Raw genomic sequence first — 23,030 nt, 5'->3', positions numbered from 1 at the left:
ATTTACTTCCCTGTAAGCCTTAAACTTAGTAACTCACAGATATGTACATCAGGTAATGAACACCAACCCGTTTAGCAGGCATGTAATTTCATTCAAGCTTCCTTGTTTTTCTATCTGGCATCTAAAGAAAAAACATTGCAGCAATATAAGTTAAGAAAGAACCCAGACTTAGTAAAGAGGGAAGAGGGAAATTATGTTTTATTGTTATTTAAACATATGCACCCAGTTAAAATCCCTAAATCACACTGTTTGTGCTTCTGTTGCTTACTGCAATGCCGAGCTGAGGTACTTGCAGGTACAGATGGCCCAGCTGCCAGGGCCTCACTTCCTACACTTATCTACCATTTGCAAGCCTTTTAACTAAATCATTTGTAATAACTGAAGTGAGACAGAGAGCAACTAGTGTTTTGCCGTGTACTCAGCAGAAACTTGAATTAACAATTAGCCTTTATGGTGCAGTAAATTAATACTTTCATTACTAGAGTGGTAGTTAGAACTGTACTGTATCTATAGGAAAAAGCATCTTACCTGAATAACATGCTTCAGCTTGTCAATAATTTGACTTATTACAGGATCTGTTCCCTTCACTTTTACTTCTGGATTTGCAGACTGAGCTTTGATTCCACTGCCAACCACACGGTGCGTATAGCTAGTTTAATACAGAAACACACGTAAAAATGGTTTAGTAACTCACTGTACTCTCAGAGACTCATCTTCCAGTTTGTATTATCTCTCATGGCACCAGCATACCTCTTTAATGAGATGCATTAATTTTGTGCACATATTTTTCACAAAAAAGAAATACAACAAAATAGAATTACTACATTCCACAAAGTTCTGTTATTTATTAGAGCTTTAATTTTACTGCAAAATTTAATAAGGAAGGTTATCTACATTTTGTAGCATGAAGCATTCAGCCCTGTGTATGGCTTTTTGCATGTGTGCAAAAAGACTTTCCTCCATTTTGATTTTGCTAAATACCAACTGCATGAAGACTGGCAAAATGTATGACATTTCAGGTTTTTAAAACAAACTCCACATTCTACACATGCTGTATGATCAGAAATAAAACTCAAGTTTCCTAATATCAGTGTAAGTGCACGTGCAGACAGAATATTTGTTGAAGGATAACAGCCAAATTGTGCATAAATTATTTAGCATTACATAAATTATTTAAGTAAGAGTAGGCCAAATCATACTTGATATATAGATATATAAAAAGAAGAAATGAAAAACAGATATAAGTTGATTCAAAAAAGAACTGGTGAAGTAAAACATTGTTTCTAATACATCAAAATTCAAAATACAGTAAATATACTAACCACCATGCAGAATTCTGTAGCTTAAGAAGCAATTCTTCATTCAAGTTACCATATTATATGTAATACTCAAGTTATGCAAGAAAGACTGAATATCTACCTTCTCATCACAGATATTGTACATTATGCAAATACTCTCCATATGCTATATTTTTTCTGCATACTCTATAAGAGGATAGCTCTATATGTCTCTGTCTCAAAAGTATTTTGCCAGCTGTTATGCTGTAAGAAAAAGAAAGGAAATAACCTTATCAGAGTAAAGAAATGTCTAATTCTTGCCTGTTAGATCCACATATAAGCACAGACAACACAGCATATTCAAATTTTGCAGAATTTCTTTTATGAAAAACATTACGGGTCCTCTTAGCTCTGCAGAAAAGCTTGTATATATGCTAAACAATGAATGCAGTTCAATAAAACAAGGTTGCCACATAACAACAATATTTTGTCCTTTATCTTTATTTAAATATCACCCTAAACGACATTTCGGATATTCATTCCTAAGGAAGTGTACACACTGAATATATGAATGACTCATATTCTTTAAAAGGTGTTATTTTGATTCACAGCAGACAGATTTTTGTGCTGTCTTGTAGCAATGGAACTGTTTGCCAGCTTGAAGTGACGGGGAAAAGCTTTGTATAGGGATGTGTACAAAATTTGCAGCCTGCCTGCTAGTCTTGGGCCATTATTTAATGCAACAGCTTGGGCTGGGTCAACAAATCTGGTAATTCAAAGTGTGAAAAAAGTAAAAGCAAACTTAAAAAAATTTCTTTGGCAGTCATTTGTATAAAATAAAATATATAAATAAATAAGGAATTAATTCCAGCTAAACAGTGCTGCACTCACCAGAAAAAAAACAACTGGTTTAACTGAACATACTAGTTTAATGCAATATCAAAATATATTTTCATACCATAACATTATAAAAAATCTTGAAGGTTATGTCTATCCTTTCTATATAGCGGTCTTGTTCTGTTTCACAGCATGCAAAGTCTGTGTTCTCACTTTCTGTCACTCAGAATTCTTCAATTAACACCTTTTTTTCAAATGCTGCAAACCCAACTATTGCACATTTGCCTGTGAAATGCATAACTGTGAAAAAGAATACCCTTTCTCTTTTTTTAATTCAATGACACTCATTTCTCTAACCATGCAGGAAGAAATAAATCATGCAGAAGCTGAAACTTCCCTAGACTACAACTTTATTAATTTAGCTCACCTGGGAATTATTTGGCAATGACTCATTCAAGACTGAATATCATTTCTTTTTCAGCTATTTCTGCAATGAAATCAGAAGTCTTGCACAGCTGGTAGTTGCTGTAGGAATGACTCCCTTCTTTCACATGAGAGAAAGTAGCTGGCAAAGTAATGCTGTCTTGTGAGTGGACCTGATATTAGGAGTTCCAATCGTGCTCTCCAACCTCTTCAGAGTTAACATTCTCTAAATTCCTCTTCAGCTTTTTTCAATTGAGAGTGGGGAAGGGTAAGAAGCTGGAGCAGAGGTGATGTGCATTGAAACAGTGACAAGTAGCACACTAGTGCTTGATAACACCACATCTTTAAGTCTATTGGCATTGAACAAATATTAGATCATTAGGTACTGGTGTAAATAACCTTGGTATTATTTGTTCTTACTTGCTCTGAGCTGTTTAGCACCTTTCTACCTTCCTTCTCACTACTGACCTTTCTCTCACCAACAGCTTGCATAATCCTTTCTGGTGCTTACAAAATGAATTTGCTATTTTCCCTGCTTCCTGCTGCCTGCAGGCCTCCTTATCCTCCACAACGTTTCCAAACAGAACAGTAAACCTTTCCACCTAAAACCTTCACACCACCACAGACCTTCACCCTGGCTGCCCGAAAACTCTTCAAATTTCCCAGTTCTGTGAAAACTGACACATTTCATCCCATTCTCTAGACATTTTTGTCTGTTACAAGCTCCAGAAGATCCCAAATAACATACAAGATTATGTCAATAGAGAAAATACCAATCCTTATATACCAACCCTTTGGACTCAGATTTGGTATAATCACTACACATTCCAAAGTTTTCTGGTTTATCAAGTTTACTAGATATTTACCACATTCCCACCTTGACTCTTAAAGGAGTTGATATTTCTCTCCAAAAATCCTTATACTTTTGAAGTGATGTGTTATTATTCTAGCTTTTTAATGTTTTTACTCCTTTGAGAGTTTTTAATTCTGTATTCCGAGACTTCAGTCTTGAAATTCATCCTCCAGGTTCTGGATGTGAGTTCTCTCCCAGGAACATACAGGGAGCAACTATCACATATGGAAAACGAAGAGCTGAATATCAAAAATTAAGATTCATTTAAATGGAATTCCATTTGGAAGAATATTTTGCCCAAAATGTATTTGATTTGCTTGGCAAAAGCAAAGCCCAGGGGAGGCTGCAGGAGTGGCTTCTGGGAGAAGATGCTCGAAGCTTTCCCCATGTGTGGCAGAGCCAATGCCAGCCAGCTCCAGGGCAGACCGAGCCCAAGCCCATCAGTGATGGTGGTAGCACTCCGGTGACAACAGATTTAAAATGGAGGAAAAACTGCTGTACAAGAGGAGATGGACAAGATGAATTGAGAATATTGAGAATATGAGAGAAACAGCCCTGCAGACCCATGGAGAGCAGGTTTGCTGGCAGGTGACCCTCTGAAGGACCCATGCCAGAGCAGCCTGTTCCTGATGTGCTGCACCCTGTGGAAAAGACCCACGCTAGAGCAGTTTGTGAAGAACTGCAGCCTGTAAGAAGGACCTACGACAGAGAAGTTCAAGGACAACTTTCTCCCATGGGATGGATCCCATCCTGGAGCAGGGGAAGAGTGTGAGGAGGAAGGAGTGTAGAGACAGCATGTAATGCCCAAATGTGAGTACACTCAATATATTGATGCAAATTAATATATATGTTTGCATTTTTCTTGTTAATGGAAACCCTAACCTATATTAAATTTGCTCTCACTGCAAGCTGATCCAGCTTTGACCAACTGACATTAAAAGCTCTCATTTAACTTTGAGTTTGTTGTAATTATATGCTCTGAGTCATAAAGTCATAAAGCAGATTGAAAACCTTTCTTCTTTCTTCAGGTGTATAATAAGGCATTGACAAAACCTTATGAAGTATTGCTTTATTGATTCTTATCATAAAAGCAAAATTATGGAAGTCAACATCTTTTTGTTTAATTTACTCTTTTTCTGCTTGAAAAGGTATCTTTTGCATACAAAAACTATAAATTACTTATAAGTTGTTGCTTCATACTCCACATAATTGTATTTAATTAACAAATGTCTATAAATCTAACATCTGCAAATATTCTAATGTAAATGAAATGATCTGTCAAAGCTAAACAGGCTATTGGGAATCTTGAGCATGATGCACAAAACTTCATCCCTGTAGACTCACATTTACATGCAAAATATGTTTCCCTTTATTTGGGGGTGGGGGGAAATATGAAAATCTCAGACTCTTGGTTTGAAAGACTTCATTAATTTTAAAGTTTTAATGTGGCATTAATCACTTTCTGTTTCTCTAACTCCTAATGTACAAGTAATGGGAAAAATATTTTAAGGATCCCCACAGAGGTAGCCTGACTTAAGCAAGTGTTGCTCAGATTTGAATCCTGGGGAAAAAAAAAGACGAATTTCTTGCTAGAGAAATAATAGACCCACCATCTGTGCTCATTTCTGTACAAGCATGGTAATGTATCACATCACTTTAATAGGCAGACTTGGTCCCCAAGTACTATTCATTTTCATCAGCATTAGGAAAAAAACCCAAGAACCAACATATTTGTATTCTATAAACATGTTTTAAAGTGATGGATAACAAGGTGCCCATTTTCTGAGCTCAATATATGAATATTCATATAAATTACCTATTACTCTCTACTGTATTTATGAATAAAATTGGTAGGGTTTACTTTTGATTCTTTCAAAATTTCTGATAAAAATCATGCTTTATTGGCTATCACCGATTTCTTGGTACATGCAGTTGGAAAAGCTACTAGGAGTAATAAATACATCAATTATTGTATGATTCAGCCATTTTGCATGTGTTGCTTCAGGAAGATCTGTACATGTATATCCCTCCAGCACAAAATAATCTGTATTACCTTGTGATGACAACTAATACATCATATTTTTTATTATTATGATTATGATTTTATTTTTCGAGCTACTTTTAGGTACTTTGGCCATGTTTCAAGCGGGAGATTAAAGTAACGAAAGGTGTACTAAGACAGAAAAGCTATTGTCCAGAACATTCCTAAGTGCACTGGCAGTCAAGCTTCTCCCAAGAGACCTGGTGATATTCTACACTTTATCAAGTTTAGCTGGTCACCTCATCCTGATGTATCTCTTTCAACTGCTACCATCACCTTCTGTCACTGCCTTCTTCTGGTCACCAGTGATCTTCCCCAGGAATCAGTACTGAGTTCCATCCTGTTGAACATCTTTATCGATGGTTTGGAGAAGGGGCTCAAGTGCAGCCTCAGTCAGTTCACAGATGACACCAAATTAGGTGGGAGTGTTGATCTGCTGGAGGGGTAGGAAGGCTCTGCAGAGAGATCTGGAAAGACTTAAACAATGGGCTGAGGACAATGGCATGAGGTTCAACCAGGGCAAGTGCTGGGTCCTGCCCTTGGTTCACAGCAACCTCATGCAGCACCATAGGCTCAAGGAAGAGTGACTTGAGAGATGATCAGCAGAAAGGGACTTGGGGGTGCTGGTTGATGCACAGCTGAACATGAGCCAGTGTGTGCCCAGGTGGCCAAGCAGGCCGATGGCATCATTGGCTGTATCAAGAATAATGTGGCCAGCAGGACCAGGGCAGTGATTGTCCCTCTGTATGCTGCATTGGTGAGGCCACACCAAATCTTATGTTCAGTTTTGGGTGATCACTTCAAAAAGGACACTGAGGTGCTGGAACATGTCCTGAAAAGGGCAACAAGGCTTATGAAGGGCCTAGAAGACATCCTAAAAGGAGCTGCTGGGGAAACTGAGGTTGTTTGGAGAGAACCTCATTGCTTTCTACAACTGCCTGAAAGGAGGCTACAGTGAGAGTTTCTTCTGCCATGTCTCAAGTTAAAGAACAAGAGGAAATGGCCTTAGTTGTGCCAAGAGAAGTTCAGATTAGATATTAAAAAAAAAAATTCACTGAAAGAGTGGTTAGGCATTGGAGTAAGTTGCTCAAGGAGGTGGTGGAGTCATCACCTCTGGAAGTGTTTGAGAGGAGTCTGGATGTGTCACTGGAGGGGATATGGTTTAAGGTGATCATGCTGCTAGTTTGATGGTTGGACTAGATGATCTTGAAGGTCTCTTCCAACCTTAATTCTGATTCTGTGTGATTCTTGGGCTTTTCAGTGCTTGGCTCAATTGACACCATCAAGAGCTACTCAGGAATTTCTACATTAAGTTGTCAAGTTACAGGGTCGTGAAATTGAGGCAGCTCTTCTGGTTGTGAAGTGTTTACACCAGGGTACATTGCCTTACCCCTGAAAGGTGTGTGTCAGGTAGTCACAGAGCTGTAGGAGGTTCAGTGGGGTCATAGCTGCTGCAGATGTACAGAGACACTGCCTGACAAAGCTCATTTGGTTAATCACTTTGTGGCCACTAGGATTCTCATCTTCATTTCACATTTCATCTCAAATGAGATCTTACTCATTAGAGTAATCTCCACGACAATAAACAGAAAACAACCACTAACCCCTCATCTGGCAATAATGGAGAAGTGTCTCTCCATCAACTTAATTTTCTGCATTTGAAAGCAATTTGATGTAAATGATGCAATGCTGGTTTTCATCTGACTGTTTGAAGTAAGCAGTGAAATTCTAGGGAACTACTTTTAAAGTAACTGTTTGCTTCCGCTGGGTTCTTTGGGAAGATCCAGATGATGAGAATATAATGCTCAAGAGACCAAATAACTTTTAAAATAGTATCTTTATTTACTGTATTTACCTTCCTGTTTTCATTTCCTTTAACTGGCATTGATGCAGTAAACAAAATGCAACTTTTTCAGTATGTTCCCTTCTTCATGAAATGGATTTTCTTTTTTGTATCCTCTAGTTTTTAAAAGTAAGCCTTCATGTACTGGCCTTGTTAAGGGATTTGTTTTGTTCAGCTTCTCACGTTAATTGAATTCTAAATTACTTCAGAACTTAGGTTGTTGGCACTTACAAGTTTCATGCAAGCACCTGTATTTATATAGCCTCATTGTGTTTAAGAACGGTAAAATAGCACAGTGTGCCCACTACATTTTGTTTTATTTCAGACATGGGATATGATTTTTAATAACTCCTTCTCAGCTTGCTTGTTTTACAATTGCTGATAATTACTGGTTTACACCTGCTATTGCTAGCATCTTCATCACGGCTGGGCATTTCAAAATTCTGGGTAATGTTAATTGAGAAATTAACGATTACCTGAATACTAGTAAAAAATAAACATATGCAGCCACAAATGAGTAAGAGTGTTCAGTGGTGTAAATTTTAATAAGCAAAGATGAACGAATCAAAGAATCACTGCAATAATAAAAACCACTTGGAACTTAGACAGATGTCTTGGCTATTTTTTAGTCTTACGTAGTTTTTTAAGAGTAGATATTGCAAAATTAGCTTCAGAAAGTTTGTAAAAAATATCTTACACTTAGCTATCAGAGACAGTACTTGTAGTAATTCTAGGACAGATCCCGTTTGCCCTAGATATTTTCAATATATTTTAATTGATAAAAAATTTCCGTAAAATAAAATAAAATGTAAAATAAAATGTATTTGAATTTTTCAATGAGAGTTTCTTTTTAGACCTGCAATTAGATATATGTTTAAAGATTTTGGGACTGAGTCTGAAGAGCTAGCCAGAGTAACAACACATGCACCGATACGATTTGAGCATCATTCTCTGTTTATTGTTTAACTATACAAGCTTAAATCCACTTTTGCAAAGATTCATGCCCAGTCCCTCCAGACGGCCTCTAATCCGTGGGGGAGCTGACCAGTGTATTGCTTTGCCAAGGACTTTCAAGGCTGCCTGCAGCCAGGTGCTCTCCAGGCTTGCCTGCAGCCAGGGGCCTGTTCAGGGGTTTTTGCTCAGCAACCCTGGGTTGTCCAATCTTTCCAGGGGTATCATATGCCCCTGTTCTGCAAGGAATCCCTCTACACAGAGAAACCAGATTGCATATACACTTGTTAAACTTACAGAAAACATGAAGTGTGGAAAACAAACTGAGTAAAAGTTGTACAATTTGTGTTTCAGAAAAAATATGTTCCTATAATTATTCAGGCTAAAACATGGCTAATAAAAATATGTATTTAATTTTTTAGCATTGATCAGACCTGCCTTACTAAAGGAAAAAAAAAAAAATAGCAGATCAGCCTTCGGACTTTTCTACATTTGAAGACTAAGTGACATGTCTTTGAAATACTCTTTTTAAAACAGGTATTTCATTTTAACATAATTTATTTGAAACTAGGTTCATGTGAATAAAACAAATAACACTAAAGTACGTAACAAAGTATTATAGAGTCTTTCAGAGTATTTCTTTCAATGAATTTCCAAGTGTGGCCCAGTCCTGTTTTTCACTTTGTACAGTACAAAATCTTTTATCATCAATAATTTCCATTATGTTCTAATCCTACAAAACATTTTTTAGCTCTTCTAAAGCTCATAAACCCCCAAAATTCCATCATGATCTTTATTTGAACACTAACATTTTTGAAAGGATTCAATATGTGATTAGAAGCCAGTTGGTCATAGTTTTGATATTGGCTGTGTCATCTAAAAATAAGTACTTAATAAGCAATAAGAAGTGCTAATGATGTCCCAAAGGCTTCCTTAGGCAGACAGGTCTCCCTCTAGAGACTTTCAAAAGCATCAACTTGTCTCCAGTTGTTATGTATGGAACATGTATTTAGAAGGATTGTTTTACTATGCATGTGAAATCTTCTACAGGATGTGTGTCTGTTAAGTCAGACTATCCTTTTTGCAAAAAATGTAACTTCTATCAAAAGCTAAATTTTCAGAAGAAAAAATGCTGTAGCCTACACATTGAAAATTCATTATTTAAAGATATTTTCTACCACAACAAATAAATTCTGCTCACATTTAAAAATTGGTCAGTAGCACATTGAGACAGTTTTGAAATACACCTAATTTGCCTGAATCTGCATTAACTTGTTAAGGTAATCTATTTCAAGCTAAGGTTATATACACTGTTTTTAAAATACCATCTTTTCCTGCTGATTTTCCTTATTCCTTTTCTTGGAGATACTTTGAATGAATTAGTCCACACTAGCTGAAAGAATTCTGGAACAATTTTGACTCAATATTGTAAAACCCTAAATACATTTCCCTGAAACTGCTCTTATTTCCTACTGTACAGAAAACATCGATATCATGTTTTCAACATCAGAGAATTATGTTACTTCAAAATCTAATTTCTATACTGTTTCAAAAATTCCAGAACTTTTAAGAATTCTCACTTGAAAGATGCCATGGAAATTAGTCTTCTTGTCAACTAATGGTAATTACTGTAATAGCTATCTATCTGTACCTATCTCCACAGTATGTAACTATTTTCCGGACAGAGACACTACTCTTATATGTGATGCAAAATCAATGCCCCAAAAAGTGTGACAAAACATGTCTGTAATGCACCTTAACAAATAAATGTGTTCTAGTAATTGCAAGGTCTGCTGAAGAGAAAAGAGGAGCTTTGAGACAGATATTTCATTTAAACTAGGTGCCTTGGGCAAGTCACATGTTTAAAATTGAGAAAATAAATTCTTATTACATTAGAAAATAACTAAACAGCAGACATATGCAAGTGCACTAAATCTAGATAAATGAGGACAACAGTATTTCCTTCTTCTTGTAGTATTCTGGAAATCTAACAACTGTAATAATTCCAATGTACCTTCATTTAATGGAGCAAGGAAATGAGAGATATTAATTATCATAAGCAAGCACATAAATGTTTAGAGCAAATAGCTGGAGAAACAAAAGGAAAAACAATTCAAGCAACTTGGAAAGACAAAGCTGTCAAGCCTAATTAGTGTAAAATTGAGAAGCCTGCTTCCCCTATAGGATACTAAAATATTTCTGCTTGGAAATGACAAAAGGGTCATGTAACTGTGGCATTATATAGGACACCAAACCTTGAAGACAGAAGTATGACATATCATATTTTGTCCAACACAATGCTTCAGTGCAGAGACCAAAGGGTTCTCCTCTAGGGACCTGGAATGCACCTGATAATTTTGGGACTGATACCTGACACAGTCAATACTTATCTCACAGCCCCATAAGAAGTACACCACTACTAATGATGTCAAAAGTGCACTTTCACAATCTGTTCTTTGTTATTGACTGGTTTGGGTATTTTTCTGAGGTAATTTATGGAAAATTAGCACAAAATGAGAGTAAAGTTCTGGTGAAGGACTATCAAGCAGATAATTAACTTGAATATGATTATTGATAAAAGGAAAAAAGGTCATTCAGCAAATAAAGGTCATATGATGGAATCAACTTAAGTCACTGTGCAATGCTAAGAGTGAAGTGCTATTTCAGCAAATTCACTGACATGAGCCATTCGATAGATTTTTTTCCTGTTTATTCTAAAGAATTAAATCCCATGTGGTAAAAAAGCTGCTTTTTTCTGTCCTTCTCTGTTGTCCAAGTACACTCAGAGTTAGCAAAATATTGGTGGATTATTAATAAATCAGTGTAAGCAGCCAATCCATCTCCATGGTTTTGGACTCATTGTATCTTCCTAATTTACCCAGATGTGGATGAATGATGATGATGCAAACTAGGAGTCGGTGACACGTATACAACAGATTACTCTTTTATCTTAAATGTTTTTTGAAATCTATGTGATTAATAGTAATGGGGGGGGGGGGACATGGGAGGATGGGAGGGGGTTGGTTTGTTGGTTTTCTGTTTTGATTTTGTCAGTTTGGGTTTTTTTCCCCAGATAAAACACTTAAATGTAATCTGTTCCCATTTTCAGTACTACCAAGTCTTGGAGAATATAACATTTTCCTGAGGAGACATTGGATGTAATTGCCTCTTCATTCAAACCAGTTTTACACTTACTCAAGCGTACTTACTTCATATACATCTGTGTGGAAGGAAAATCAGTCCTCTGGATTATTCCACGGTTTGGATTGGAGAAAATTGTTCTCAGCAACTAGAAGTTTGTTCAGCAGTTAACCCATAACTTTTTTTCATTTCACAGCTTTATTATTCACAGCACCTTTGCTGGAAGCATTTTCATTCCCTGATTTGCAAACTACCTGCATTGCCTGTTCTCAGAGAGCAGGGAATAGCTCATATGAAGAGCAAATACAGAGTTATGTATCAGAAGTTCTACAGCATGCTGTATTTTATTAAATAATAGAACCAAGCATTACACTATAATGCCATTTATGTGCTAGTGTTACTTAATCTTTATGGGAAATTAAGCATTTTGTAGAAAGCCCTATTTTAGCAATTACAGTAAAGTAACTTTTCATTTTGCACTGGTGCTTAACTAACCTTATACCAAAGACAAGTACAGTTGCCTTAACCTTTGATGCTTTTCACCCTCCATGAGAGCCATGATGAATATTTTTTAAAGCATTTCAGGACAAGCCACAAAGAATATGGATTTAAATAAAGTCATACTCAAAGACAGTGGCATATGCATGAAGAGCTTCACTTTCAGAAGCTATTAGTAGCAGAGTAGTGAACTGAACTTCTGTGTAATAAACTTCTGGAGAAGACTGAAGGATACTCTGTGAAGTCACTATGCAGTTATCTGAACTGGCCTATTAAGACTTGTGTAGTTAATTTCAAATTCTGTTATACAAAATCCTATCAGTACCACAAGAGCATGTTTTAGATGCACATCTTTAATATCTAACAAAATAGGAATAATGTAAACACTGTACACAAAGCATATCATGGCACAGAGGACATAAGCAGGGATACAAACACATTCAAGGATCTTTCAGTGTTGTCCACAACATTTCAGCCCAATGGTTCTTGCATTCGTGTGCAATGTGGAGCCATCTTTTAATGTTTCTTTAAAAAGATGAACTCAGTCTTTACCGTTTGTGGGTACACTCAATAAACATATTGAGCTAAGAAAGCTGACATAGCTAATGTTTCAGTGTTTAAAGGCAGGGAGTGTACTGGAGGCTTAAGAGCTTTAATAAACTTTTGCGTTTCCCCTTCTTTCCAACCACCCCTTCTTGTGTCTTCTTTTTACAAATTTCAATTATCACATTCAGTTACTGCTTTCTTTTAGATATGAATGAGTGGATGTAAATACTTTATTTTCTCTTCAGTGGGAAAAGGTTCACAGGACCATAGTCGCAAAAATATTTCAACTGAATTATAGGAAGATCATATTTCCACGTCCTAAAACAATTGTTTCAGTTTTGTTGTCACATGAATCACTGTAATTGTTCTTTATTTGTGACAAAATTACAATGGAAATGTGGTAGTGACTCCCATTCAATCAAATCTTAATATAATAGAGCTTTTAGACAAATATCACACATTTTTCCCCTGAGAATGCCCTCCCCTCCCCCCATAACAAGAAGGAATATTACAAAATTATTAGCAACTGTACTCCACTTACCTATTTTGAGCTATGTAAATATAAGACATCTATTGCCTAAGCATCTACTGCCTACAGAGTATGGAAAGAGAAAGAAAAAAGAAGGGCCTCCTGTGGGAAATAAAGCACTAGTGTAGGATGAAATGATGACTTGTCCTCTCCATTGGACATGCCTCCTGAACAACCAGTCTAGACACAATACAGAACTTCTGAATAACTAAACTGAAATTAGATTGCATTACCCTTGGGGTACTCATTGCTGAAGCGGTAAGCTTCCTGAAGCAAGCCTATTAATCTCTCTGTTTTTCAGTTGTGCATTTTAAAGTCATCAGAATTCTTCTTACTTGTATCATGAAAGACTCTATGAAAAGACAAGAGCTAAATATTATATGTCCAGCTATTTCAGTAATGGGAACTGTGTATACCTGAGTATCAATAAAATCAATAAAATCAAAAAACTTGGCATTTTTTTCTGGAACACACAGTTCAGTGCATTCTAGAAAACAGGACAGATAATGACGAGCTTTTATCTTCCCTTCTGTTTCTAAAGAAGCCCTAAGTAATTTACTTAAATATTCAGCAGAACCAGACAAATTGAAGGACAAAACTTATAAGAAATTGATATAGATTGTAATGAAATCCTGGAAGCAAGGAAAAGAAGGGTTCCACTTTCTTCCTTTGGGATCAAAAGGAGAGGAATTCTATCATCTATTATAAGTTTGGAAGCTCTGTGTGACTGCTTAGTATGCAGTCTGAAGAGAGAATCAATCTAGATAAGGCTATTCTTAGAGATTTGATTTTTAACTTCACTTGTGATATTGCCTTGGTTACAGAAATTAATGTCAAGTAGGCAACAAGGGGTTCAAGGATAATGTAAGTCAAGCAGGCTATCTTCAGTATAGGAAACACTGTCAAAGGAAGACAAGAAAGTGCAGTCCAAGTGTTGCCAAAAACATTCTTCAGGAAAGCAGCACCCTACAGCAAATATTGCATGTCTGAAAATATTAAAAGAACCTTGTGTTGCAAAAATATATCTAAAATTCCTCTGTATAGTTATGTATTTGTATGTATGTATATGTACAGACATCTCATTTCTGTTATGATCTACGTAATAAGCCAAACTCAAGTATCCCTGCTCTGTATCATGAAATGGTCAGAAGGTTTATGAAAAAATGGCTGGATTTTAAAAGCATTGTAACAGTGAGGAATTTCACTGAGAGGTAAAACATGCTTCAGTATCACGGGACTTGGGAAAGTAGGGTTTCACTTGCGTCTCTAAGTATTCCTGATGTAACAGTAAACAAGCAGCTGGAAAATAGGTCTTCCACACTACAAGAGTGCTACAGTGACATTTTAGTCATAAGTTTTAAGTCCTTGGCTCATGTCAGGAGAACCACAGACTAATTTCTTATGCAAAATCTTTGGAGAGACAGCAGTTTTAAAAAAGGATTCACAATCACCTGCACAGTCACAGAAATTAATATGTTTCTTGAGCTAAACATCATTTCATGTTTGTCAATAAACACAAATTTCAAGGCACCTTAAAAATATTTCTCTTCAGTGGATTGTATTATATTAATTCTATCGATTCTGTGGAGTTTACTTCATTGTCAGCTGATGGGATTAAAAATAATGACTCAAGTGATTGATGTGCCTCAGATTTATTTCATACTGTAACACAAGAAAGAGCTGCTAACAGGAAATTCTCCTCTCTGTTAACAGAGTGTTGGTCACATCAGTAGGTCATTCACCTATAGACTAACTTGATCAGAGAGAAAAAGGACTGTGGTTTATTGTAAATAGTTGGGGAGGAAATGAAGAAAGATAAAAGTTCCCATATCTTTACATAAAAGTACATATTCTTTCTTTTACAGTTCCTGGATACAATGATGAAATATGCATGACAGGAGAAACTAAGACATCTAATTCCTAGCAAACCATCGTAATCACTAGGCTAGAGGCCCATGGTCATTCCTGAAACATTTTTTTCAACTCATGAATCTCAAATTATTCCATATAACCTAAAGAAATATATGTGGGACAGACTAAGAACTGTGTTTTTGATGCCTGCAATGGCCTTTATCACTGTGGATTTTGAGATGAGCAGCAGCCCTGAACCCTCAGTCATTAGAAATGAATCTACTCCCTACCCTGGTAGTATGTTTCTAACTGCTGAATTAAAGGAAGCAGAAAACTCTCTCCATTTTTTTGTTTTGGTTTGGTTTGGTTTGGGGCTTGGTTTTTTTTAATGCATCCTAATCCATTACACACGCTCTGATAACTCTTAACAAATTGCTTACTGCATATAAAACAGCTGAATCCTTCAAATTGTGAAGCCCAAAGAGGTTGATGCTTGAGCTAGAATTCAGCTCGCTTATCTCTGAAATAGGCTTTTAATAGCCAGGGATAAAAAAAAACTTGGCAAGCAGTTTAAAGAGGAAGTGCCATATAAAGTCAAGCAATAAAGAGATGGAGCAGCATGAATAGCCATGCAAACTTCTGATGTAGAGCGTTGTGCTTTTATTTTTTTAAATCAGTGCTACTGACGATTATCTCCCCTCTCTAGGAGCTAGAACTATTGTATACAGGGGCCTTAGTATCAACATCTTAAGGCCATTCTTCAGACTGTGGGGTTTCCTCCCTTGATCTTATATTTCCTTAGAAGCATGTAGCCTGTCAGCAAAATAAATGTTGAAACAGTATTATGACCATTTAAAAATACTGATTTAAAAATGCAAAAATACTTTTTTTCTTTCCTTTTGAGCATCCTCCCTATAGCATAAGGCCTGATTTGACTAACTGTACAACAGATGCTTTACTGTGAAGGAGATGAAAGCCTAAAACATGAGTTATTAGGGAAACTTTATAACAAGTACTGGGAAGCACTGGAATAGGTTCGGGAAAAGCTGGGGACTTCCCATTTGGGATGTGGCAATTCCATACTGCCATGAGTCTGCTGTAAACACTCTAACACAGCATGGAAACAGCAATTTCATCTGAACTGCTGAGCCCTACACACAATAAGGCAAAATCCTAATATGCCCAATATTGTGAATAATATGGTAACATGGTCTATTAGTTCAACTTTTTTGGCCACTTCCTACTTAATTTTGAGTGAGCATTAGGATGTACTTTTCATTAGGATTTAACTTTTCAACCAATGTAGAAGGAACAAAGTGAAAGTCAAATAAAGAAAAAAGACTTGGGTCAAAATATTCAGGACACATCTCAAAAACACTCATTATTCAGGTCATTGATCTTGCTACTTTGTTTTCAGAATAGGACTGAGTCACCAAAAGAGCATTGAATATTTCTTTTTTGGTTTGCAGCATTCACAAAGAGCAGTATTAATGCAATCTATATTCTCTGACTTAAGCAAGACCCAATCTTATGCTCTTCATTCAAAGGAATTTTCAATTTAAGGTCCTGAACTTTCAATGAGTCTATTCAAAGAGGTCTCCGTCCAGGCAGATAGTGAAAATGCAGACCTCAACTGCAAATAGGATTAGTTTTGTAATCTCACTGTTTTGGACACCTTAGATAAATATTGAAACAAAAAGGTGCCATGTTTTGCTTTTTAATTTATTTGTTGGAGTGCTTTTTAAATACAACAGCAATTCTATAAACCAAAAGACAGAACAAGGACTTCCTAAACAGCCTCTGATATTATCAAATGAGTACGTTGCTCACCAAGACAGGTATGTGCATATCTTGCCCTGGGACCCCAATTTTCTTTTGTCTTAAATGAATTTTGGCAAGTGTCATCTAAATTTATGAATTCAAAACCATTGTTCAGAGTAAGAAACAGTTTCAGAGTCCTTTAGACATTCTGCTACAGATCTTTGGCAAAGTTTAAAAATTAAACATACCTTTGAAAAAAGATTAATTTGAAGGAAGAGACTGAAAGAAAGCACAGAAGTGAACTTAGATTTCTCAGTTCTCAAGCTGTGACATAAACATTGGACAATTATTCCACTATTTATCTGGAATTTCACTAGTTTATTAAAAAAAAAGCAATTAAAACTACTGGCTAGTGCACCATGGGAATGAAGTTTAATTTTTTTTCTCTGGAGGAACGCAGTTTTGTAATTCTAAAACTCGTATGAGATGACAGAAATCTGAATATCAACAGAAGCTTTTTTGTCCCTGGAGAAAAAGAGATAATAATTACATCAATTATTTCCCAAATATTCAGGTAAAAATTTGATCTTCAATAAAATTTAGATTTATGGCCAAGATTTTATTCTCAGGCATGGTTATACTAAATTTGCTTTTTCCCTTGGTTTTTAATTTAATTTTGTAAATGTAAATATATCATATATTTTTATACATAATACATAATATAATAATATATAATTTATATATATATAATTAACTGTAGATTGAGGTGGGGGGTGCCAGTTTGCTCCTAACAATAACATCATCTTAATGAATTTAACAGGTTTTTTTCTGTTAAGTTTGTGCCTCATTCTGATTAACTATTATTAACCATACACTGTGATCAATAAACAGTACCAGGAGACATATTTCACTAAATCATCAAAATCACTTAACTCAGGAGCCTTTCATTATATTTTCTCTCCCCTGTCCAGCTGAAGAGGGGAGTGATAGAGAAGCTTTGGTGGGCATCTGGAGTACAGCCAGGAACAGCTCACCACAGACCTGAGCAAAATAAAATCAAGAAGACACGGAAGAGTTTTGAGATGTTCTCAGTTTCTGAAGTTAACACTTACAGATTTATCTTGCAAACAGCATGGACCATAAACTCAGCTGCACACTGGGCTAGGGGTTGATTTTCTAAACAGCTGAACTCTTTCTGAAAAGCTTTGAGTTCGTTTCACTTGAGTATTTCCTTTTCCTTTCACTAGAAGATCGGCAGTGTCCAGAAGGACTCTTTCTCTCCCTCAGATACATATATGCTATTTGAGATCCTGTCAGGTACCACAGCTGGCCAACAGCTGCTGCTTCAGACCTGTGCAAATCTCCCACAGTGTGTGTACCTGCTCCAAACAGGTCATTCTAGTTACTCTGGGTATTGCAATGAAACACATTACAAGCATCGTACCTTATTAAAAAAAATTCAGCATTATAAATTCCTGAACTGCATTGGAAAAACCTAACATGCTTAGCCATAGTTGTAAACTAACACTAATATTAATATATGCAGCAATTTCCAACATCTACATTGAATCAGACAGGTTTGTTTTACTTATTATTTAAATCATGACTGCACTTAAATAACAATTAGACATAAATCAGATATAAGTTTAGCCCTTGGATTTCTTGTTTTGTTTTTGTTGTTGGGTTTTGGGCTTTGTTTTGTTTTGTTTTTATGTATTTGTGTAACCTTCATATGGAAACGTCTCAAATTTTCAGGATTTTTCTCAAAACCTCTGGGTTTTGAGAGGTTCTTTTGCCCATGCTCCAAGTTGGATAGATGCCAGCCAATCCTGATCCAAGGGATGTGAGCTCCAGCTACTTTAGTAATCCTAATGAGAGTACAGCACCGTGCTAACAAAGATGCACAGCTTTCAGATTGAATCTCACTGGCCTTTAGCCAGCTCCAAGCACAAGTGAAGTGAGTGTAGGTTTGTCTGTAAAAGGCCAGGAAGATTTGCTGTGACTTGCAGTAAGTCAGATTCCCAGCACTTCATAAAATGATCACACTTTGCACTGCCAGGTGTTGGATGGCAAAATCTCTGAAAGCATCTGTGGCTAGTGTTTGAATAAATACGTCATATATCAAGAGACCTTCGTTGGCATAATAAGACTGTGAACTACACAGAAATGCAAGAAGGAAAAATTAAGTCCCAGTGAGATCTAGGAAACTAGAAAATGTGTATTTGATAGAAGAATTATACATGCAGGTGTTTTTGTACCCAGAGAGACTATGTTAACTGAGGATGAGGCACAAAGATAAAAATGCTTATTCATTAGCAGGTGTGGACCTGATATCCAGACTGTTTCACACATGGGCACTTTGGAAGGCACTTATGTTAAAATAGTCATGCACTTGTACCTGTGTAACTAATGTGAATGCAATTCCATAATTTCATACTTACATGATTTACAAATGTTTGGAAAATGAAAATTTTGCAGGAGATAAAATATGGTATAGGTGGTTATGAGAAATTATATTTATACCATCATGAAAACCCATTTTGTCAAGCCATATAACTTGAGAAAACAAGACTTTATATATAAGCATAAATAACAGAACTTGAGAAGATTTTGTCTGTTGCTGTGTACAGTTTTTTTTTATGGAAGATAGTAACTTCAAACAAAATAATGTTTACTCATGACTTCATATTTCTGTAATGAGAAATGTGTGACATTTTACAATAACTTTAGTGACTGAAAAAAAGATGTATGCAGCAAAAGTTTATAGTTCTATTTAACCTAATCAGAATCAGTCAAGAACTTCATCAATATTAATTCTAATGAGGCTGCCACTTCCAATACATACAAAGAAGTCATTTTCCTGTTGTTATGCTGTTATATACTTTTGGATGGAGGGGAATAAACAGCACAAGAATTTTTTTTTCTTACATAAGCAGGAAGCAAACATTTCAAAATGCATATTTTGCACATACCACATTTTGAAATGTGGCATGAAAGATCATAATAAACAATCAACAATCTTTTTCTGTTTATTGTAAACTTGTGGATTTTATATTAACAACATCCAGTTGACTAGATTTCCTTAGGTTTGAAGCAAAATAATTTAAGTTCATACCAATCAGCTTCTTCACACTTAGTAGGCAAACAAGAAGTGCTAGCAGATTTTGACTACTGTTTAAGTGAATAATCCCAGGAAAAGTACCAAATAAAATATGCATCTATTTCAATGCAGAGAGATACAAAAATTCCCTATGCTTTTCACACACTTCTTACAGTGTAATGTAATGTGTGGCGCATCTTGTGATGCATTTCTATGATATTTTCATCATCTAGCATGCACACGAATTGTTCAGCACCCACACATACAGTGAACATGTCCATACCTGGGGAATGCATATGTATATATTCATGAAAAGACATATATGTCTATCAAACTAAAATTATGGCACTTGATCAAATCCCCAAAGTGGGATTTTACACACCATTTCTTGGGATAGCCTGCTATAATGTTAGCAGAACCAAGTGTGTAATAAAGCGGTCAGAGTGATTATAATGTAGAGGAAAAAAAGACTTTTGATCCGCTTTAAAAAAATGATTTTAGCAGCTGTTAGACAGCTCTCCAGTGGGAGGTCATTATCTGGAGGTACATAGATTGGCCTGGGTTAGTTCTGCCTAAGGAATTGTCTAAAAGTGCCAATACTGTTTGCTCAGTTGCTGAGTTCCTCTGTAGTCAGAGAGACAGGGAAAACTTCAAAGGGAAAATTATCCCATGTAAGTCTGATTCAGCTCTATCTCTCCACTTGTGACAACCGACACCCCACCAAAATGGAAGACTTGGAGGAGGCAGGCAAGAAAGATGAGCTCAGGGAAGCAGGTAAGGAGTGGTCATCAGTCACTGTAGAGAACATGGAATGGATTTCAGCATGGCAGGGACAGGAGGGTGACCTTTGTTGCAGATATCCATTGTACCAGTGGGTCTGCAGGCTGTAAAACAGCCTTCCCTGTGATAATTAGGAGAGAGCAATGTCTTCCCGAGCTAGCCAGACCACTGTACAATGGATCAACCCAACAAAAATTATTAAAGCTCCACAGTTAATGAAAGGAACTTCGAACAGAGAAATGGGCTTGAGTTGGCTTTCACCCACAAGCTCCTTCACGGAAATTGGGCACATATGGTGTCATGACATGTCAGTAAGGACACACAGATCAGTAATGGCAATCATGTTTGTGTTGTGGTTCAGCTGCATATTTCAATCACTATGTTATGTTTTGTTGTGATTTCAGAATATTGCTGTATTAGTTTCTTAAGTCAAAATCACACGTAATGCCAATGATCTTCACATAAGTAAACTTGATATTAAAAATTAAGGTGTCCTTGTGTAAAATACCTAAAAAACCTGGTCAGACAGTATTGGGGTCTGACACCACTGAACATAGGAGGCAGGAGGACACAGACTCCTTGTTTAGGAGACAGGCAAGTCTTTTAATTAAGATGTGATGAATAAGGGACAAATGAGATGTTCAGGATTCAGGTCACTGATTTCAAGTAGCATGGTGCCTAATAGGATTTCAGGGACTACACGTAGCTGGGTTTAATCAGTATAGGACAGTCATTTATGAAAGAATGCGGAATAATTCCATTTTGAGCAGCATTTTTCCATATGGGTGTCTCCCTATATACACTGGCATTTCTGGGGAACTTAGGATGTTCTGTGGGTAATTATCTGTCAGCAAAGAGAAAAAAAAAGAAAAATTCTAAGTAAGGAAAAAAGTCTATTTCTCATCTGGGCCTTATCCTTTACGAAGTAATAGACATTTTCCAGATAGTTCTGTGAGCAAATGATGGCCAATGTACACCCTCTAGAATATGTAACTGCATTAATCCCTTTAAAGAAAATGCAAGTGTTATGTATGTTATGATAAAAAAGAGAGACAGTACCATCAGTACAGGAGCTGCACTTCAGCAATCACTTCTAGCTGTCAAAATAACTGATTCTAATAGGAAGACTCAACGGAGAAGAGAAAGTGCAACCATATATTATGCAGGGAAAAAATTAATCACAGTATCATGTAATTTACAGACCAATGAATTGATTGGCCCAGGTTCCTGCATTTTTAATTTTATCTGCTGTCAGTACAAGCACTGTAGTTCATGCCAACACCATATGTTACCTCACATAAACGCCACTCTACTTCTGTGCACTTTCAGATAATGAAGCTCTAGGAGAACTCTACTCGCTTGGCTGAGTCACTTGTAAGGTTTAAAGAAACTTGGCTCTGTGTATTCACGTTTTTAAAGATTGCACTTGGTCCATGAGCAGGTGTGAGTATTAGGTAGGAAAACAGATATATAAACAAAACATTCTGGCTTAAATAAACCTTTGGAAAAAAAAGGTTCAAAGAGGGAGAAGTACATGTAAAAACTTTTCTAGGTAGATTTGTGTCTCTAAATTAAAATATTCATAAAAGTAATTTGAAATTAGAATCATATAAGTAAAATACTAATGAGAGTAGAGAATAGAAGGTAATTTTATATTTTAAATTTTAATTTTAGAACAAAATCTAAAATATAAAATTTAAGAGCAATGGAAGCAAAGCTGGTATGTATAAGAACTTGAAAGCCAAAGACAGACATGAAAATGAGAACAGCTGTCATTTCTACTGGAAAGTAGTATTAAAAGACTTGAAAAAACATGGCATAATTGAAGAAAATTTTAAATATCTCTTATCCAAAATCTACAGAAAAAATCTGTATCTGTGGCATTACTTCAAGTCTACAGTTATAGAAAATTAAAAAACTTCTGTAGATATGCTGCTTTTACACATCTTATAGCAAGCAGTTTTCAGTGTTAAAATCACTGTCACAATGTGTTCCAGCCAATAATTTAGAGGACCTTAAATAATTCAATGCAAACTGGATCTTTGCTCTCCTATATACAGCATAAAGCAAAAAACAAGACTAATCTTTGCTTGAAGATGCAATACTAAACTATAGCAGTAAATGGGCAAAATACTGCTTTATTCCCAAACTAGAAATAGGATTTTTTTTTTTTTGTAATGCTGAGCAATGGAACAATTACTTAAGAGAATTAATTAACAGAGCAAGTGGAGCTTACCACCTTTTTTAAAAATGAAACTGGCTATCATTATAATGTTGGGTGTGGATCTCACCCAGAAAGTGTTTGATAGGTGTGTTGAGAACATGCCTTCAGATAGGGCCTGTAGGGGATTTAGTGAGAAGAAAGCCTAATTTAATGATCAGTACTTAGATTTGACATGAGATAATCACATAGCTGCTCAGCTTGAAATTGCCTAAGATAATTCTGCCTATGCACAGAAGCAGAACTTTTGGTTCCCTGTTAAATTTTCTGATGACTGTTGGTGTTGAGGTAGGCATTTTGACAATCACAGCTTCTTACATGTGCACATAAATTCTGTGGACCAGAGCCAAATTTATTAACCAACCTGTGATGCAGAAA

The 23,030-nt window shown here is 36.1% G+C and overlaps 1 protein-coding gene across 7 annotated transcripts in view; it reads right to left on the bottom strand.

Moving 5' to 3' along the window:
• Window positions 1-23,030, bottom strand: part of GPC5 (glypican 5) — a 619,303-nt gene that overhangs the window by 418,787 nt on the left and 177,486 nt on the right. For 6 of the 7 annotated variants that reach the window (XR_005602438.1, XM_039555588.1, XM_039555621.1 and 3 more), the window contains one exon: window positions 529-649. Coding sequence is in view for 6 of the 7 variants with exons in the window: in XM_039555588.1 (XP_039411522.1) it covers window positions 529-649 (121 nt within the window). In the remaining variant the exon portion in view is untranslated. Of the gene's footprint in view, window positions 1-528; window positions 650-11,298; window positions 17,593-23,030 lie in introns of those variants that run through there. The other variant, XM_039555851.1, reaches the window with a different exon arrangement.

Source organism: Corvus cornix, chromosome 1 (assembly GCF_000738735.6).
Source record: "Corvus cornix cornix isolate S_Up_H32 chromosome 1, ASM73873v5, whole genome shotgun sequence".
Taxonomy (NCBI): Eukaryota; Metazoa; Chordata; class Aves; order Passeriformes; family Corvidae; genus Corvus; species Corvus cornix.
This window is presented reverse-complemented; position numbering and strand designations above follow the sequence as displayed.